Source organism: Danio aesculapii, chromosome 23, assembly GCF_903798145.1.
Source record: "Danio aesculapii chromosome 23, fDanAes4.1, whole genome shotgun sequence".
In the NCBI taxonomy this organism is placed as follows: Eukaryota; Metazoa; Chordata; class Actinopteri; order Cypriniformes; family Danionidae; genus Danio; species Danio aesculapii.
The window spans coordinates 43,020,194-43,041,056 of NC_079457.1; the positions used below are offsets into that span (position 1 = coordinate 43,020,194).

The 20,863-nt window shown below is 34.6% G+C and overlaps 1 protein-coding gene across 4 annotated transcripts in view; it reads left to right on the top strand.

The window, feature by feature from the left end:
• The window catches only part of arhgef10lb (Rho guanine nucleotide exchange factor (GEF) 10-like b), an 89,225-nt gene that overhangs the window by 28,381 nt on the left and 39,981 nt on the right, over positions 1-20,863 (top strand). For all 4 annotated transcript variants that reach the window (XM_056449216.1, XM_056449215.1, XM_056449212.1 and 1 more), the window contains 7 exons: positions 1,338-1,517; positions 2,444-2,560; positions 3,674-3,766; positions 7,403-7,573; positions 10,597-10,742; positions 14,594-14,766; positions 17,017-17,132. In XM_056449216.1, the coding sequence (XP_056305191.1) occupies positions 1,338-1,517; positions 2,444-2,560; positions 3,674-3,766; positions 7,403-7,573; positions 10,597-10,742; positions 14,594-14,766; positions 17,017-17,132 (996 nt within the window). The remainder of the gene's footprint in view (positions 1-1,337; positions 1,518-2,443; positions 2,561-3,673; positions 3,767-7,402; positions 7,574-10,596; positions 10,743-14,593; positions 14,767-17,016; positions 17,133-20,863) is intronic.

Here is a 20,863-nt window from a genome sequence, read left to right on the forward strand (position 1 = left end):
TAGCTAAGTTAAAGTTTCAGTTTTTAAGTGTAAAAAGTAAATTGTGGGTTCTTTTTTCCTTATTACAAGTTGTGTTTCACTTTACATGCATGACAGTAATTATCAATCAACAGGTTATTCAGTGCAACAATACATCCTTAAGTTTGCAATCCCTCAGTTTTTCAGGTTACAAGTAAATCCGGTTTAAATGGCAAGAGTTCCAGAGGGGACGAAAGTAACACTTATTTATGTCCCACTGCTAATAACCATACTTTATATTTCACTTCCACATTACAGTTTGTAGTGTTTAAAAATTCATGCATATTGCCAATAATAATAAAATGAAAATCATAAATTGTAGAAAATGTTAACATTTTGCATTGTTGGATTGCTTTTGAAACATTTGATGGAACTGAAGTTAAAAAATTTAAATGCCGTTTTAATATTCTTTGCAAAAATAAAGGACAAAATATGTTTGCAGTTAACATTAACAAGGTCATAGTCAGATATATTTAAAATAAACAATATTAAGCCAGTAAATCTAGAAAATATTGTTGTGCTACTTTTGACCCAGCCGTGTGTTACTTTCATCCCTGCTGATAGGGTCAAAATTAACACTGCAACTTTTGTTTAAAGTGAAGTTATATTGGAGTTGTTCTACATTGAGTTAGTAACCACTACAAAAAAAAACTATATTTCTGCTAAAAACAAATCTTTTAAAATCACATTTTTATGAAAAATGTTCATTTCGTCCCTGCTCCCCCAGTGATGTTTAATAAACAAATTTGAGGAGGAGCACGATGAGTCTTTGACGAGGCTAATTCATCACAGACAATCATTCTATTATCCAATCAGCTCAAGACCAAAGCCCCATAAATAGTCAAACACGTCATACCTCCTTTTTCTCTTGACTTCAGCATCCCTCCACCTCGCCAACTCCACACTATTAAACCTGATACCTACTTAAATCTGAGGAGGAGCGTTCTGGAGCCGAGCTAGACATGAATAACATGAGTTAGGTTGTCTTTCCGAGCTCAGAGCCTTCTCGCCAGACATCACGCCAAATACGCATATTCTATTCAGTCAAATATCTATAAGCGTGAACTCATGAATGTCTATAAAGCTCACACAATGTTCAATCTCAAATTAGGCATACCAGAAATAGAAACAATTTCTAAAGTAGATTCCCCTGTCACAAGTGACATATCGCTATTGTAGCTGGATGAGATGAAATTGTTAACACAGAAAACATGCCATTGATTAAATGTTGCTTGTTTGATTTAAAAATAAATTAAACGAACAGAGATAGAAGACTAAATCTGAACGTAAAAGTGACTCTTACCTGCGTTATATTTTAGGAGTATAAGAAGCCTTTGATGGAGGCGGAGCCCCGGATCCTGAGCCTGAAAAAGATCCAGCCTATTTTTTACAGGCTGAAGGAGATCCTGCAGTGTCACTCCATGTTTCAGATTGCTCTGGCGTCCCGTGTAGCAGAATGGGATAACACTGAGAAGATTGGAGACCTTTTTGTCGCTTCAGTACGTCTCCTGTTGTTCTACTAATGTGTTCAGTTTGTGGTGTGTTTCACAGCTTGTAGTTCATTGATTTTTTTTTTTTTCTCAAGTTAGAAAACTTAAAGATTTCATATCTTGTTAACTTTACTATAAAGTTAACAAGATATGAACAACATGAACAAACAATAAACAATGCATTTATGACCATGTTTATTCATCTTTATTAACTTTAGTTAATGGAAACAAAGTTGTTTATGTTGACTTACTGTGCATTAATTTTAACAAGCATCAATTTGGATTTTAATAATTGATTAGTAAATGCTGGACTATGATTAATAAATGTTGTACAAGTATTGTTCATTATTGGTTTATGTTAGCTAACCAATGAAACCTGATTATAAAGTGCCACCCATTTCTATTCCTCTCATTTTATCACACTTTTTTGTTTTAAACATTACCCATTTTGTTCAGTGGCATTGATTGAGCTGATTCGTGCAGCCATAACAATGCCATTGTGTATTCCACCTCACTTTAAGATGAAGATTTTTGCATGAATAGGCTTTGTCATATTTGCTTATTAAAGTCAAATGAGCTGTGAAATAGCCTGTATTTTTAGATGCCTGCATGACACGATTTCTGTTGTTTCTGTAATGAGAGATCTTTGCAGATGGAAAAACAGAACATCCTTTAGTCAGCAGTTTTATTTAAAGTGTGCTAATTTCCTCTGCATCACCCAGGCTGCGCCCTGCAGCTGAGCACATTCTGTTAAAGTCAGTTTAATCAGAACAATTTGGAACAATCACAAAAAAGTCATAACTTTTGACAGTAGAAATGCAAGCGCAGTACATACTGTTCTATGATTCAAAGCATTCATATGTGAATCTTGTTATGTCTGAAATGTGTGTTGTTATGTCTGACTCTGAGTGGATTGTTATTTTTTTTCCCTCCAGTTTTCCAAGTCAATGGTGCTAGACGTCTACAGTGACTATGTCAACAATTTCACCAATGCTATGGCCCTTATCAAGAAAGCTTGTATGTCCAAGCCAGCGTTCCTGGAGTTTCTCAAGGTGAACCTTTCCAATTATTCTTCAATGTTCCTTCTCAGTGATTAAAGTGAAAAACACTAATCCTCTTTTATTCAGTTGACAACCAATCTTTTCAGATTTGCTGAAGTTTACTTTCTTATTATAAAATAATTATAAAAAAATAAGAAAAAAAAAATAATTATATTTATATTGTAAAATTGTTCATTCATTCATTCATTTTCTTTTCAGCTTAGTCCCTTTATTAATCAGGGGTCACCACAACGGAATGAACCACCAACTTATCCAGCATATGTTTTACGCAGTGGATGCCCTTTCATCTGCAACCCATCACTGGGAAACATTCATACACACTCATTCACACACATACACTACTGACAATTTTATCTTACCCAATTCACCTATAGCGCATGTCTTTGGACTTGTGGGGGAAACCGGACCACCCAGAGGAAACCCACGCGAACACAGGGAGAACATGCAAACTCCACACAGAAATGCCAACTGACCCAGCTGAGGCTCGAACCAGCGACCTTCGTGCAGTGAGGCGATCATGCTACCCACTGAGCCAACATGATATCCATTGTAAAATTAAATATCCAATAATGATCACCTGCATATGCAAGGTTTTATTCATCCAATAATGAATATGTTACTGACATATGTTGCATCACTAAATAGTATATCAAAATAATCAAGCATTTAATTGTTATTGCATCAAGTAGGGGGCGATACGGTGGCACAGTGGTTAGCACTGTTGCCTCACAGCAAGATGGTCACTGGTTTGAGCCCCGGCTGGGTCAGTTGGCATTTCTGTGTGGAGTTTGCATGTTCTCCTCGTGTTGGCGTGGGTTTCCTTCGGGTCCTCCGGTTTCCCCCACAGTCCAAAGACATGCGCTATAGGTGAACTTAATAAACTGGCCGTAGTGTATTTGTGTGAATGAGTGTGTGGATATTTCCAAGTACTGGGTTGCAGCTGTGTAAAACATATGCTGGATAAGTTAGTGGTTCATTCCACTGTGGCGACTCCTGATGAATAAAGGGACTAAACCGAAGGAAAATGAATGAGTGATAATGAGGAAAATGCATAGCCGTGTTCTGGCAAATAATTGCCATTTTTGTGTTTGTCTTGGGTTGTAGAAGAAGCAGGCCACCAGTATAGACAGAATCACTCTTTATGGCTTGATGGTCAAACCAATCCAGCGCTTTCCTCAGTTCATTCTCCTTCTGCAGGTTAGTGCTCTTGTCCAAACACACACACACGCACGCACGCACACACACTTATACACACACACACACACTCACACACACACAAACACACACACGTATATATGGTTTATGAGGACTTTACATAGGTGTAATGTATTTTGTACTGTAAAAACTCTATTATAAGGCCTTACCTTATCCCAACCCTCACATGAAACCTGTGGTAAAATTCAAATGTCAAATTGACCCATTATGTATGATTCTGGAGTTTTTTTTATTACTAGGACACAACATATGTCCTTGTAAACCAGCTAAATAGATTACAGCTTGGTCATACTTTTGTCATTATGCATTTTTGTCCTTGACATTATACAATTTTATCCAATTTTGTTCTTGTAAATCACATAAACAAGTACACACTCACACGTTTGGTTTTTGTTAATTTTGGGAAAATTCCATAGGTTTTCATTGTTTTCATACTGTACAAACAAAGTCTAAAAATTAAATCTTAAATATCTCAATTTTAGGCCTTAAAAAGTCTCAAATTTACTGACATATTGTGTTGTTGGCCTTAAATCTTTTTTAAACAGGTCTTAATTTTTCTTTGTTCATGTATTGCTCCCAAATCTGGCCATACAATCATCAACAATCAACTTTAAACTTCAACTTTAAACTTTTTATTTAAAGAGGTAATTTAACTCTATTTATCATAATGGTTTAATTGCTTTGCTTACAATAACATTTGATTAAAAGTGCTCCATGTATTTACTGCTGAGGACACCGACCTGGACATATTGTTGTGCATAGATTTAGTTCATTATAGCTTTTTAAACTTTTTAAACATTTGTTCTTTTTTAAAATTATTTTAAAGAAAGTTTATCTGGGAAAAAAAGTGTATGGAGACAAGTAGAGCTTGCTTGTTGTTACACAATGTTTAAAATATTTAGCTAAGAAATAAAATCGAAAATATTTAAATCTTTTATTATTTATGTATTATTGGATTATTAAATATATTAAATTATGAGAAAAATTCAAAGAGCAAATAAAAATCTTTACCATCTGGGCCATTTGAAAAATTCCTTAGCCTTTAACCCTTTATGGGTCTAAAATTTCATTCATAGTGGTCTTAAAAATGTCTTAAAAAGTCATAAATTTAACTCTGTGAAACATGCAGAAACTGGGAAATTGTGTTTTTTACTTTTTGAAAAATAAAAAATAATAATAATTTTTAAAAATCACATACTTCTTATAAGCCTTTTGATAAATGGGGACCAAGTAAGTAACCTTTACCTTATAATACCTACAGTATGTCATACAAGTCTCAATAAACAATTGTGACAAATGTGTGACAAAAACACATACACACACATACCATTTCCTATTTAGGGAGTATTTAATGATAATGGAATTTTCTCAAACTGTTCAGCACGGGGAAGTGACAGACATTACATTTACACACGCATGCTTACTATCAAAACCATATTATGATACTGCAGATCAAATGCTTAAAAATGTAAACATGAATGCTGATGGCATGCTTATATATGCTGATCAATCGTTAAACAATCGTTATTTCACTACAGCAGCAAAAAAGCAAGTTCTGTTAGGATTTTTTCTGTCATTTGAAAATTTCATCTCAGTAACTTCATTTGCATGTTGCCTCTGGGGCCTGAGACTAGCTGTTACCAAATGGGTTTTACAGGGACATCGGAGTTCAAATAAGGGTGTACTGTAGCTAGGCTGTTTAAAATGAGTTTGAGACAACAGTTGAAGTTTAGCTGAGATGGCTAAACAGAAGTCATTACAGAAAGGGTACAATGAAACCACATTCCCATCCCATTTTACTTTCATTGACTATATTTAAACAACCCTTGATTTTATCCATAGGAATGAAAACGTCTTCTTTATATTGCAGATGATTAAAAGGGAGGAAAACAAAGATTTCAAAGAGTTTTTAATTGGATAAATTTGCACTGATGTGTTTTGCACAATAAAGCCCAAGGTGTACTAAGAAGAAAAGGGCATGATCTAACACTTTTTGACTTTCTCAGTTTGTGTAATTCCACATGGAGTTCAGAGTATATGTTTTCCTAAAATAATTTTAAACCTCACAAAGACAAATAAGTGTTTTTTCTCCAATAATATACCTTTATTTATCATTTACTTCAAAAGAATTGAAGAGAAATGTGACAATGTGCACTATAGGTGGAGCACATTGTAAAATCTGAGTGGCTCATATGCCATATGCCAATTAAAATGTTGTCTTATCTAATGAAAAAATGTACAATACGATCTAAAATATTTTCTAATATAAATTAATACTTTAAAATGTTACTTTTTTTAGGAATTAATTTTGAGAGTGAACACACTGGTCTTATGCGTGTTATGGTCCTGATTGTAACACAGCTATAGTGCACATCAAAAGAGGTGGGCAGAGAAATGAAGAGACGCATTCAGACATAGAGAAAAAATGGCATCGTTACTGTTACAGAATAGCATCATTTTAATAATAGCATGGCACATTGAAGCACATTGAAACAGTGTTATCCATCTTGTTAGTGTCTTCTGCTGGTTAGCAAAGTATTTAAGAACTTTATAAACAACTAAATAATATAAATAATCATAAATTAACAAATCTCTCATTAATAAACACTAAAAACTGGAATGAAAAAATGTATATTTAAATAAATGTTGGACGATATCTTCAAAAGATTTTGGAATTTTGTCATTTATTTCTCTATTTTGTTCAGATATGGCAAAAAGTAAATAGAGTAAGTTTTGTATTGCTAGCATGTATGGAAATGTTTAAACCATGTGGGTTTCAATTAACTCTTAGGTCAGTGTCCACCATATACACTTATTTTTAAAAACCATACTCTATTTAAAATATAAGTGTCTGTGCTTAGTTTCCCCAAAAGTTACAAGGAATAAAAACGTTTGTTTTCGTGAAAAACATATTTCTGTTAATTCCTTTACACATGTATTCAATTGTTTTGTCAACTTGATAAGTCATCTTTAGTTAAACAGTTGAGTTGTACCATTTGTCTCTCTGGCAGAAGCACTTGTAGCTTAGCTTAGCTTAGCTTAGCATAAATCATTGAAACGGATTAGACCATTAGCATCCTGCTCAAAATAAAACATTTTTTTAAAAGGGTTTTGATTATTTTTCTGTTTAAAGCTGGACTGTTCTGTAGTTATGATATTATGTAGCACCTGAAAATAGTCTCTAGCTAGTCTGGAGCAAAGTTTCTTGTTATTATGCCAGGATGACAGTATAGTTTCTAGTCCTATTGACCGAAAAACAACTTTTCATTTCAAATTACTGAATTGCATTTATTCAAAGTACTAAAATTCTTTTTTCTCTTTTAATCTTTAAGCAAGATGCTAATGGTCTAATCCGATTCAATGATTTATGCTAAGATAAGCTAAAAAAGTTCCCGCCAGACTTGGATATTGGCTCAATAGTTTTAAAAATGTTAAAACTCAACTGTTCAACTCTGGGCGAGTTGTAAAATGAGCCCATTTCCAAAATAACTGTTCCTTTAACATCTTTTACTGTCCCACAAGTAATTATAGATCACTTGCATGACTAAAACATTAGCTAAATGACAAAATAGCTAATAATTATTTATTGTAAGCAGACATATCTGTGTATGTTGGCAGGACATGTTGAAAAACACCCCTGTGGGGCATCAGGACCGGCTGCCACTGCAGCTGGCGCTCACTGAGCTGGAGACTCTGGCAGAGAAGCTGAATGAGCAGAAACGTCTGGCCGAGCAGCTCGCCGAGATCCAACAGCTCGCTCGCAGCATCAGCGACCGCAGCCTCAGTAAGGTCAGAGTTCATCACACTTCAAACACTCCAACGTGTTATCAACCCAAAAACACAATGATTTGGCTTTACGAGCTCATTTGGTTGGCAGTATGGAAGGACATGAGCTGTCAGTGTGATCGAACTGCTACTTCCACGTTTCCTCTTTCTAGAAATAGCTTTGACAAAGACGTTTCCTTGCCAGGATGGCGGGTTGTCAGTGAAAGTAATTTTAGAGGGAGCTATTTAAGACCTTGTGATATTAAAGTTGGAGTTCTGCAGTTTTATTTCAAGTATGTTAGCTTTAAAAATGTCCTTCGCATAACAAACCTCTTGATATATATCTATATTTGTCATGTACGAAGTCATTTTCTCTGCAGTGTGTACAAGAGACAGCATGTTGAAAAAAAACCAAGAAGAATTTTAGATATTATCCAGAAATTGTTTGCATTTTTTGTGTCCATTCCTTTCTACCCAATTTTAATGTTAAAGTACCTGATGACAAACACTTCTTAACTGAAGATTAGTTGGACTGTTTATATACAATATATTGTTTCCAAAATTACCTGTCTTTCAAATTGTTATAAAGTAAAAGTTGGAATCTAAGAAGTGCAGTCTGACAATTACTTATTTTGTATTATTTTAAAAACAGATATTATTTTATTTAGCATTATACAGTGATCAGCATAAATAAGTACACCCAATTTTGAAAACTATTTAATATATTATTATTAATATATATTAATAATATATGTAATGTATTTTGATGCATTAAGCAAAATAGATTTATATTAAACATATATTTTTATTAAAATAATATTTTAGTCACTGAACATCTTTAGATCGTTCACACTTGCAGCAACTTTGCAGCTGCCTGTCGCTCTGGGTGGCGATCTGCTGCAAACCAGGTCTGTGTAGTAGTGCGTCCCAAATCGTATACTTATGCACTATTCTATGCCATTTTGTAGTATAAATAGAGTATGTAGTGCGTTCACATAGAAAGCTCTAAAATTATAAGTGCACTTTAAATACCTGGATGATGCACTTATTCAACTGTTAAAAATAAGTGTGGAATGATGGATATTACACACACTCAATGACCGCAGCTTTGCTTACGTAGCAGAAGGGGCGGACCTTTCGGCGACTGATGTTGGATTACTTTATTTATTTTGGATTGTGAAAGCAGTATGCTCCTATGAGAGTGATTATACCACCTCCCGATGGTGAGTGCGGTTATTCTCATGGCAGGTATTATTTGGTAGTTGGGTCATTTCACTAATTTGGCAACCGTCAAATGTCATCTGGGAAACGTTATTGTTCCATTTGGGATGACACTACATACATATACTATGCTGTTGAGTGTGTAAGTGTATGTATAAGTACATAGTGCATAGTGTATAGCTTGCCATTTGGGACGAAGCTTAGGTCTACAGCACGTAGAATACAACTGGCCTCTGAACGAGCTGAGAGAGTATCACATGAGCTCTACTGGTGTTTCTATTGGCTGTCACTCAAAAAAGACACTCTTCATTTGCATAAAGTTGAAGGATTCTCAACTTGCAACAATATAGATACTGACATTCCATCCTTAATTTTGATTAAGGTTTTGGTTTATGCAGATGGTTTTCCCTAAAAAATGTTATTGATGTTAAAACATTATTATTATTATAGGTAAATATTATATACACAAAAGTAAATGGAATAACAGTAAACCCTCGATTAATTGATTTAAAAATGAATGAAAAACATATTTAAAGTCTTTACAAGTAATATCCAAAGAAAATAAGGCTACAAAGGAAATATACAAAACTATGGCTGAGTCTCTTTCATTTTAAAAATGTATCTTTATTTTTAATTTAATTACATTGTGATTTAATTAATAATTTTTTGTGTAACCCCCTAAACGTATTTTTTTCTTTCTTTTAATGTTATGCATTAAAATGTGTGTATGCACTGTATAATGTGAATGTGATTGGAAGTGTGTATATATTGTTATATGCCGTTTTTGTTCCCCGTTTGAGCTTGTAAATCACTCTCTGTCAAAATGAACCGTCGCTTGTCACTTGTGACTCACGCTGTGAGTCGCTCGTAGTGTGAATGAGGCTTGAAGCTTGTTGGAAACAAAAAAAAAATCTATATTTTTTTCTCCTGATTTTTTCTCTTTCTTAAAGAAAATTATTTCATAATTTTAAACTAATTTTTGGACGCTTATCGTAAGTTTTTTGTTTGATTAGCTACGGATTTGGCTTGCCTAATCTAATGTACAGTATATGCTCAAATCTAATATTGTAATGCATCCTATTGAAAATATTACTTTAAAACTTACATTTGTGAAGGGTGTACTTCTATATGCTGAGCACTGTATATTAGTAATGTTAAAGTACAAACCTGAAGACATTTCAATAAAAATAATTTGCAAGCATATTTATGTATAGAAACTTAAATCGAGAGTCATTGGAGAGTGAAGAGTCAAAATCCTTCTTTTAAAAAAACATTTACACAATATTAAATGTCTATGTTTTTTTTTTACAAGTTTGCGTACATCTGGGCATTTCCAGACTTATAGTATAAATTTTAGCAGACATACACAAAATAATCAATTAAAAGGTTTAGATTTATATGTTCTTACAGAAGAGGAAAAAAATAAGCTGTTATTTCTGTTTTTATCTTGACATGGTATGTTTTTAGTATTTTAATTAAGCTTGACTGATTTAATCTATTGATTAAAACTATATTAATAGTGAGTATTGCACTAAAGTCTTACTGCTTTCCTCAGCAACTGCACCGCACACATATATCTCACATTCATGTGCAAATAAGCAGTTTTTGAATCCCCAAAGGTTACATCACACTAACCTCGGTAGATTTGTTCAACCGCACAAAGATGTTAGAGCGAGAGGGATTGAAATTAAAATGATGTAGATCAATGAAACGTCTCTTCAAAGTCGAGAGTCAAACTGAAGAGCACAGACATCCAGGTGATGCAAGGGCTCTGACATGGTGTGGATGTGTTCATTTACCTTTTGAAATTGTTTTTTTCTCAACAGCAACTAAATTCGGATCAGAAGCAGTTAATTCTTTCTGAGACGTTGATTGAGACTGTCTATGGCGAGAAGGGTCAAGTCCTCAAGTCTAAGGAGCGCAAAGTCTTTCTTCTGAATGACATGCTCATTTGTGCAAACATTAATGTAAAGTAAGTAGTCTGTAATTCATGTGTCTTTGACTGTAAACATTGCAACTTTGTCATCTAAGTCTTTTATGAGAGAAATTCAAAGTGTGTCACATTTGTAGTTTGGTTCTGTTAGATTGTTTGATTAGGACTGAATTGTACATGTTCGCTTTGAGTTCACAATGATTTCTTTTTAAGACTACCTGACAAAAGTCTTGTCGCCTATCCAACTTTTAGGAACAACCAAAAATAACTTGACTTTTACTTGATCAATTGGTATCAGAAGTGGCAAAAGCCTCTAGATTATGCTTAATTTACCAAAATAAAATATGGTCATGCCTTTAATTAGAACAGTAAGGTCTGTCTTTACTTAGACAAAAGTCTTGTCACTTACCAGAAATAATGTCCAGTATAGAATATAAAGTCATGGTGCAGTGGAAAGAGAATTAATATTGTGTATGACTTCCATGAGCTTGGACAACTGCATCTATACATCTCTGCAATGACTCGAATAACGTATTAATAAAGTCATCTGGAATGACGAAGAAAGCATCCTTGCAGGACTCGCAGAGTTCATCAAGATGCTTTGGATTTATCTTCAATGCCTCCTCCTTCAGACATTCTCAATAATGTTCATGTCTGATAAATGGGGAGGCCAATACTGGAGCACCTTGACCTTCTTTGCTTTCAGAACTTTGATGAGAAGGGCTGAAGTATGAGAAGGAGTGCTATCCTGCTGGAGATTTTGCCCTCGCCTGTGGTTTCTAATGTAATGGGCAGCACAAATGTCTTGATACCTCAGGCTGTTGATGTTGCCTTCCACTCTGCAGATCTCTCACACTCCCATATTGAATGTAACCCCAAACCATGATTTTTCCTTCACCAAATTTGACTGATTTCTGTGAGAATCTTGGATCCATGTGGGTTCCAATAGGTCTTCTGAAGTATTTGTGATGATTGGGATGCATTTCAACGGATGATTCATCAGAAAAATTTACCTTCTGCCACTTTTCCAAATGATCAAGTCAAGTTATTATTTGTTGCACTTACAACTGAGATCAAAGACAAGACTTTTGTCAGGTAGTGTACATGAATGCAGTTTTTATGCTTGGTGTTTTGAACATTGCTGCACACACGCAGATTATAGCACCTTTGTTTACTTACAAGACGTTAAATGTTGGCTAAAATCGTGAGTAAATATTGTCCTGGTGTGCACAGGCCTTAAGGCTTGTTTTTAGCAGTGTCAGTTGCGAATCTAGATTCAGCATTTACACTTGTTCAAGAATTTGTTTTAATAATGAAGTCAAAACTGGGAATTCGCCACATAAAACTTACAGTATGCTAGAATAAAAGTTGGTTCATTCAGCTGTGGCAGTCTGATAAATCAGGGACTAAGCCAAAAGACAGTGAGTGAGTGAAGTCAAAACTTTCAAATGTGAACACACCCTTTAAATGTTTAAATGTAAATGTTTAAACCCTTTATTTTTATACCCCATAATTAAAATGATGTCTTCATTTACTCAACCCCATATTATTCAGACCAAAAGAAAGTGTTTAAGGGGGTCATGAACTGGGACATTAAATTTCCCTTGATCTTTTACCATATAAGAGATCATTGTGCTATAAACCATCTGGTACTTTTCAGAACTCAAACTTTATTATAAGTCTTCAACCAAAATGGCAGGTTGTGGAAATTTCCCCTTTATTATGTAATAGTGTGACTGACCTCTGCCTCTGCAGAAGAAGATCAAAGCATCACTGCCTGTTCGGTCAGTCCATTGATTCACACTGCTGTTGGTAAATAGCAAGAAAGGCAAATAACGGTCTTCACAGAAACCAAACAACAAATATGGCTTTGAAGACAACAAGATGCTGTGCAGTTCCAAGTTATCTTTGCAATGACTTCCTTCTGATCTTAACATTAAGAAAGAGTGGATGAGCTTCAATTAAATTTTTTAATTAACTTAATTCCAGACAGCATCAGTAAGAACTTCTTCAGTCAGTAAGTCATTTTTTCACTTCATTTTACCGTGGATTTGTTTACTAACAAGGTACAATCAAGCAGGAATTTCAGAAAGATTGAAACTAGATTGTGCTGTGCTGACTAAATAGAATCCAAAAGTAATGTTGCATCCCACAAGTGTGAGCAAATGTTTTTATGACATGGAAATTTTTGCAATGTCTGTTATTACAAATTGTTTGAGTGTTTCTCATTTTTAATCGAAATCCCGCAGTGTGCATCTATGATGGACATGGGCTGTCAAATGTACATGCAGAAGTTTACATCGATGGGCAAACAGCCGTCCTTTTTAACATAAAAAATAATGTAAATATGCAAAGTTTTAGCCAAATATACCAGTAGATTCAGTTTAAAGGTTCAAATCAAATTTAGAAGTTTCAAATAAGTTTATAAAAATACGAAATCCATACTTTTAATCCTCTTTTCACAATTAGTGCTCTTGAACTATAAAACGGAGTTGGGTTAGTCTGGATTGAATTCTCTCTGGGTTCAGAATTTGGATTCTGAGAAGCTCTGCTGTTGATGTTTACTTCTGAGTCTACAATCTGTTTTAGTGGTGGGTGGGCGTCAAAACAGTACAGAAAATAGACTACATCAAAAACATTATAATTGGAAGTAAAGATGTAAGTAAAAATAAATGGACCTCAGAGAACAGTACATGTTCAGTACACAACGTTTAGTTTTTATTTTCTGCAAAAAGGCAGATCATGGCCCATTTAATGCAGCTTTTCTGTATATAATAAAAGTGCATGGTGGGAAGCTTCAAAAATAAAAGTAGTCCATATGACTCATGCGCCATGTTCCAGTTCAATCTAAAGCCACATGATAGCTTTGTGTCGAAGAAAGAACACATTAAGTTTAGTTTTTTTCCAACTGACATTGTTCTCCTCTGAGTCATTGCTCAGATTTCATGCGTGTTTAAATCTAGAGTGTCAAAACATATCAAACCATGTTTAAAGTCATTGGTTTCCCTTGTGATTTATAACCAATTGCAATGTCCCAGATTGAAATGTGTACATATGCGTATTAACATATGCACATATTTAAATTGCACACAAGATTTGAGAGCTTTGGTGGCAGAGACATTTTTTTCTGTGAATAAAGGTCTTAAATTAAAGCTATCGCATTACTTTGGAGAACTTATAATATATAATGCATGAGTGGAATGATCTAGTTTTGGAATACTTTAATGCCATTTGGAGGTCACCGTTCACTTTTAATAAAAGAAGAAGTGTAGTGTAAACATCCTTACTAATATCTGCCTTTCACATTTGACAAATGAATGAAAGTCAAAAGGGTTTGAACTTTGAAATAACATGAGGTTGAGTAAGAGTAGACAGACTTTTCATTTCTGGGTCAATTTAAGTGAATTAAGATGTTCAAATTGTAAAAAGCTACAGAAAACTGGAATCCAGTTACTTGCTCATAATTTATGAATTAAGGCCATCTTCTTTTTAACTTCCTCTCAACTGACTTCTAGATACATTGAATCGGGCATTGATAACATCTTTGACGAGCCAAGGTAAAGCTCTCACGTCTGCCAGGCTTTTTCATTAATGACCACTGGGTCATGCTGTTTTCAAAGACTACGGATCAGAACGATTTAACACTGGCTTCATTCCTCAATCTCATCCAGATGTTCTCAATGCAGATCATGCTTAACAGAGGAATACATGAATAATAATTTCCCTGAAATCACAGCGGGGGGTGTTTGGCTCTCTGAGAATCCTCCTGATCACAAAGCTCTAATTGCCTCCCTGATTCCTGGATCTCGGATCATTCAGATGTCTTCTGATTATGTAATATTGGTTATTGTGAGTTGGGGTCTTCGGGTAATTGTTGTGTGTTTATTTAGGGGACCTCCGGATATCAGCAGCCTTGTCCCTATTGGCCCCAAGTATGCGGTTAAGTGGACTGCCCCCCTGCTGCAGGTGCAAGTGGTGGAGGTGGGCCAGGAGACGCCGCAGCGCAAAGAAAGCATTCTCCAGCAGACCAGTAACAGGCGTCTGAGCTCCAGCAACCCCCAAGGTTGGTATTTTTAAGAGTGCCTCTTTTTTTGTGCTTCCTTTCTTTTTTGATGCCAGTAAAGGAAGAGGTTCATGTGCTCAAACAAATTGGTCATAACTATTCTACTATTCAAAAATGTGTGCTTTTTTTGAAGGAGTGAATACTCATATAAAATTTATTTGTGGATTGAACATAAAACAATTATACTGTCGCAAAAAAAAAAAACTGATGAATTGTATTTGAACGAGTAGCAAAAATCTTTCTTAAGTGTATATACTGTATGCTCATTCATAAGCTACAGTTCAAAAGATTGGGTTTTTTTGTAAGGAGTGAATGCTTCTATTCAGTAAGAATCTAAGTTGACCTTTAGTGGCTGTATAAAAGCTTTTTTATGGTTGCAAAAAATATAATAAAAAAGAAATTCTGTTCTTTTAAACTTTCTGTTCATAAAAGAATCTTCAATGTTTTCTCTCGGTGCAGCTTTATATTATTGATAATCACAAGAAATGTTTCTTTACCAAATCAGTTAATTTTAATCATTTCTAATCATGAGTCATTGAGGGTGCTGAAAATTGAGCCTTGTCATTACAGGAATAATTAGCAGAAGATAAGATGCTCAAATAAAATTTAAATGAGATTTTTACTTTATTTATTTATTTTATTAAACTGCAGTCTAGTGAGCAAATTAGCTTAAGAGACTTCATTCTTTGAAAACACATACTTTATTTTGTTTTAATATTTTATTTAGTCATAAATTAAATAATAAATTCTTAATATTTTGTTTTTTAATTTTTTAAAATATAATTTATTTAAATATTTATAATATATATGAAAAATATACACTACTGGTCAAAAGTTTGGGGTCAGTAGGATTTTTAAATGTTTTAAAATAAGCTTATCCTGCCCACCAAGGCTGCATTTATTTAATCAAAAATACAGAACAAATTGTATAATTTAGAAATAGGTAGTGTATTTATAAAAGTTTATTTAATTAAAATATCTTTATCATTAAAGTTTTCTATACTTTTCTATAGTTTTCCATCTTATTTATAACAATAATACAATAAAAAAATAATAAAAAATCAATTTTTAATTTTGAATACCTTATTGATATTATGCATTACACTATTTAAAATTATATTTTGAATTTGTAATTTACAGGTATCATTTACATACTAAATATTATATATGAAACTATTAATGACGAAACAGTGGCGCAGTAGGTAGTGCTGTTGCCTCACAGCAAGAAAGTTGCTGGTTCGAGCCTCGGCTGGGTCACTTGGCATGTCTGGGTAGAGTCTGCTCCGGGTGCTCCGGTTTCCCCCACAGTCCAAAGACGTGCGATATAAGTGAATTGGGTAAGCTAAATTGTCCATAGTGTATGTTTGTGAATGTGTATGGATGTTTCCCAGTGATGGGTTGCAGCTGGAAGGGCGTCCGCTGCATAAAAACAAATGCTGGATAAGTTGGCTGTTCATTCCGCAGTGGCGACCCCAGATTAGAGGGACTAAGTCGCAAAGAAAATGAATGAATGAATTAAACTATTAATATCTTTACATAGATGTCGTCACTGATTGGTTGTTTTACAAGACCAAAATTGATGACTTTCAATTCAGTGCATGAGTAAGAGTGCTTCAAACCATTAACCTTGTGCATTTCATTAAAAAAAGGGCTCATTAGAGTACGCTTGTTTATGTATTGTGAAGGAGCATAAATGTAAATTACTTAGAGTGGATTGTTTGTATTTGCGGTAATGTAATAGAGCAGGGAAAAGTGCCATATTGTATTAATATTCATTCTCCTTGTGAATTAGTGTATAGATTTTGACTGTTCTCTGTGGCTGCTCAACAAAATAAATTTCCAGTTACGCAAGTTTTACTTTTAACAAATCACTCTCCCAGATCTAAAGGGAGCTCTGCATTCATCTCATTCAGAAAACCTCAGGTTTCCCTGTGTTAAACCCAGCTCATACTCTCCAGCAGGGGAAACATATACACTCACAGTCAGGGGACACAACAGAGGGTCTAATTCCAGGATGAACCGAAAGTCCTTGGCTGACTTTCTTTTTTTACATCAGAAACTTCAACCCTTTCTCCATGTCTTTCCTGCTGCGTTTGAGCTTTCAGCCTGATGCAAATACTGCACAGAATTACAATGTTAGTTGAGCGCAGCTAGTCCGCTGCACGAATTTGCTGGAGGCGTATCATTTCAGAGCCCAAAGCTGTAATGTGAATATAATTACTGATTATGATGGAAATGCTATTTGTTCAGGAAAGCTGTTCCTGGGACCACCTCGGCTGTACCAGGAACTGCAGGAGTTACAGCATGATCTCACTGTGGTGGAGGAAGTCACGTTGTTAGTTGGCACCCTGCAGGGATCATACCAGGTACAATCCTTCATTATTTCCACTTTCACACACCTGGTCAGTTTCTGACTGTCGGAGAAAATGTATGATAGCAGATATTTCCATAATTGATGAATGACTTGGTTGTATGGATGAATAGTTGGCCTTATAGGGACAGTTGAACACTACAAACTGAACTACACTGTTCCTATTTACTGTGACCTTTTATGTGAAGCTGCTTTGACACAATCTACATTGTATAAGTGCTATACAAATAAAGGTGAATTGAATTGAATTGAGTTGAACCTAAAATTAATGTTTACTAAGCATTTACTAACCCTGGTGTGGATTCTTTTCTTCCCCTCTGACCACAAAGGAAGAAATTTTGAAAAAATGTAAAAAAAACAGTAGCCATTGACATTTGTAGTAGAAAAAAAATATATGGAATTCGAAGGCTACCTGGTATTTTACCAGGTTTTTTTATTCTGTTCTTCAGAAGAAAGAAAACCAAATATGTTTAGAACAATTGGAAAGTCAATAAATGATGAAAAGATTTTCATTTTTGGACAAACTATTTCTTTAAAGAGACAAATTGCTGTTGATTTACTTATTCTGATGGTGTTCAAGATGTAGCTGACTTTTTTCTTCGGTGGAGCATTAAAGAAGATGTTTAAGCTAATACTATTGTTCTGTCTTTTTAGCTGAGACCATAGAAATATCAGTTTTTACAACGCACTTCACTCCATTTGCTTTTATTCAGTTCTCTTTTTTATTCATTCATTCATTCATTCATTTTCTTTTCGGCTTAGTCCCTTTATTAAGCTGGAGTCACCACAGCGGAATGAACCGCCAACTTATTCAGCACATGCTTTACACAGCGGATGCCCTTCCAGCCGCAACCCGTCACTGGGAAACATTCACACTCACACACTACGAACATTTTAGCTTACCCAATTCATCAATACCACGTCTTCGGACTTGTGGGGGAAACCCGGAGAACTCGGAGGAAACTCACGCAAACACGGGGAGAACATGCACACTCCACACAGAAACTGACCCAGCTGAGGCTCAAACCAGCGACCTTCTTGCTGTGAGGCGACAGCACTACCTACTGCACCATCACATCTCCCTCTTTTTTTATTAAACGGGTAATATAACAACAAAATGCATTACCAAATTAATACCGAATTAAATTCATTATAAAACAATAATCAAACAATTCATGCGGCCAAAAAATTGTCCGACTTAATTCCATTTTTCACACCTTCATGACATTTACATTCAAATTGAAGAACAAAACACCAAAAATGTATGTTTAAACTAAATAAAATGCACTTTCAAAAAAAATGACTTCAACAGTGGTCCTTGGTGTTCATAAAATGAAAGTGAATGGTCACCAGCACTTTTTTGAAAATCCGTTTGTAATAGTTTCTTGCTCAGATTAAAATTTTATAGGAGGGAGGTATTTAAATGAATCATGCAATGTGATTTACTCCTATTTGCACTTTTGGAATTACAAATATTTGCACCATTATTTAACACCTAAACAAAGCATGCTTTAACTGTAGACCTTGAAATGGTTTCAGTTGTTGTTGTTGGAGGAGCAGCGTGGTATAAGTTGGAGGAGTGTGGTAGAAATGAGATTTTTTTCCTTTTGGACACATGAACACATCGTCCAAGCATAATGTGTGCCAAATATGTTTTTTATTTTATTTTTAATTTGATTCTGTAATTAAAAGAGGACTTTGAACAAACAACTAGGGTGAGTCATGTAATATCAGCACGTTCTTAGTTCCCTCAGACAGTGTTTGATCAGTTCTATGATCAAACTAAAACTAAATATACATCTTGTAAACTATCTCACATAAATACAGTCAGATATGGCTTACTGTAAGTCAATGTAAAGCATGTGAGCAGTGTGCATGGGTAATGTCTGGTTCTGAAGTCTATCACGTTTAGCATATAAAAGTTTTTTTCATTGTCTTTGGCTAAGCTTGAATATTTTGTGAATATGTGTTCTGCTTTTAACTACATTTTATGAAGTAGGCTAACTTTGACATTTTGATTGTTGATTATTTTCCCACCTATTTGTATACATAAAAAATATGGTCACTGTAGATCACCTTGTGAGCAGTAAAATTTGTGCTCACCTGCAAATTTGTCCTGTTTGTAAATCTAACCCTAAAGGTAATTATGTAGTCATAATGTTCAGTTTCTTGCACAAGCAATTTTTGCTTCAAAAGACCTCAGAAATGTGTTCAGGAGCCATGGGTAGTCAATTTATTTTTACTCAAATTGGCAGTTGCATTTTATGAATCACCAAGGACCACAGATTCAGCTCCAAACCTTCTTTAACTCTCTACTAAAGAAAAACAAGTCGCGTACATCTTGGATGGCCTGAAACTGAGTAAATGAAGACCTAATTAGTTGTTTTGTGAACTATCCCTTTAAAGGAAGAGGAATCTACATGAGAATTTGAAACATTATGAGAACATTTAAGATATTTTTTCTGTATGGGTAAACAAAATTTAGCTTCTCAGGGTGAAGTGTCCCTTTGAGGAAGCCCTCGGGCTGTTTTAAAGCTGTCTACACAAGATATTGATCACAAGGGGTGAGGGAGTGTTCAAAAAGAGGCGTAGTTAAAAAACAAAGACAGCATCTAGCAGCTGTGAAGGTTGTTATAAACATAACAGACATACAGTAGAAGTCAAAGAAAAGTGATTTTTTTTGTTGGTTTTTATTCAAACATATTGATGTTATGTTGATATGTATTTTCAGGATAAGGATATTACAGAGTTGTGCAGGAGAGTGATATGTTCTTTGCATTTCAAGTGTTTAAGGATCGCTTATTGAGTTATGCGCACAAGAATGACTGCAATCAATACAGAGAAAAACCAAGGAAATATTAGTAACCAATAACATTAGTATCAATTACTTTAGTATCATGCCCAAGAAAAATTCATGCCCAAGTGGACAAAAAAGTACATTGTATTGTATCGTATCATTATTTTGCAGTCCAAACATGTTTCATTTTCCTATACATAAAAAGTTTAACATTTAAAAAATAATTTGATCATTGAAATACATTAAACAAATTTGTCTTCTTCTTCCAGAACTTAAATGTTCCACATATTTTTGTGGTTTATTTGAACTTGTAGGTCATTATAAAGCAAATGTAAAACAGAAATAAATAAAAACTAAAAACACTTTCTGCATATTTTATAAATGATTATGTTCATTCTTTCATCTTCCTTCGGCTTAGACTCTTTATTCGTCAGGGGTTGCCACAGTGGAATGAACCGCCAACTTATCCAGCATATGTTTTACACAGCAGATGCTCTTCCAGCTGCAACCCAGTACTGGAAAACATCCCCTCACATCCACTACGGCCAATTTAGTTTATTCAATTCACATATAACACACGTCTTTGGACAAGCGCAAACACGGGAAGAACATGCAAACTCCACACAGAAATGCCAACTGACCAAGCATGGGCTCGAACCAGTGACCTAAATGATTTTGTATAATTTCAAATGTGTATTATATTTCCATAGTTATATTTATCATTTTTATGTCTCAATTGTTGCTGGTTTGACTATTTATTGCTTTGGTAGTAAAGAATAGTCTCTGTTAACCGCCTTGTTTTCATTAACCAAAAATTAAATATTGAAGACTGTAATGTACATAAACCCTGACTAAGATCCAACAGGTTACTGCCAGCTATTTTCAATATGAAATCTGCAACGTTTTATTTCACAAATCTAGTCGACACA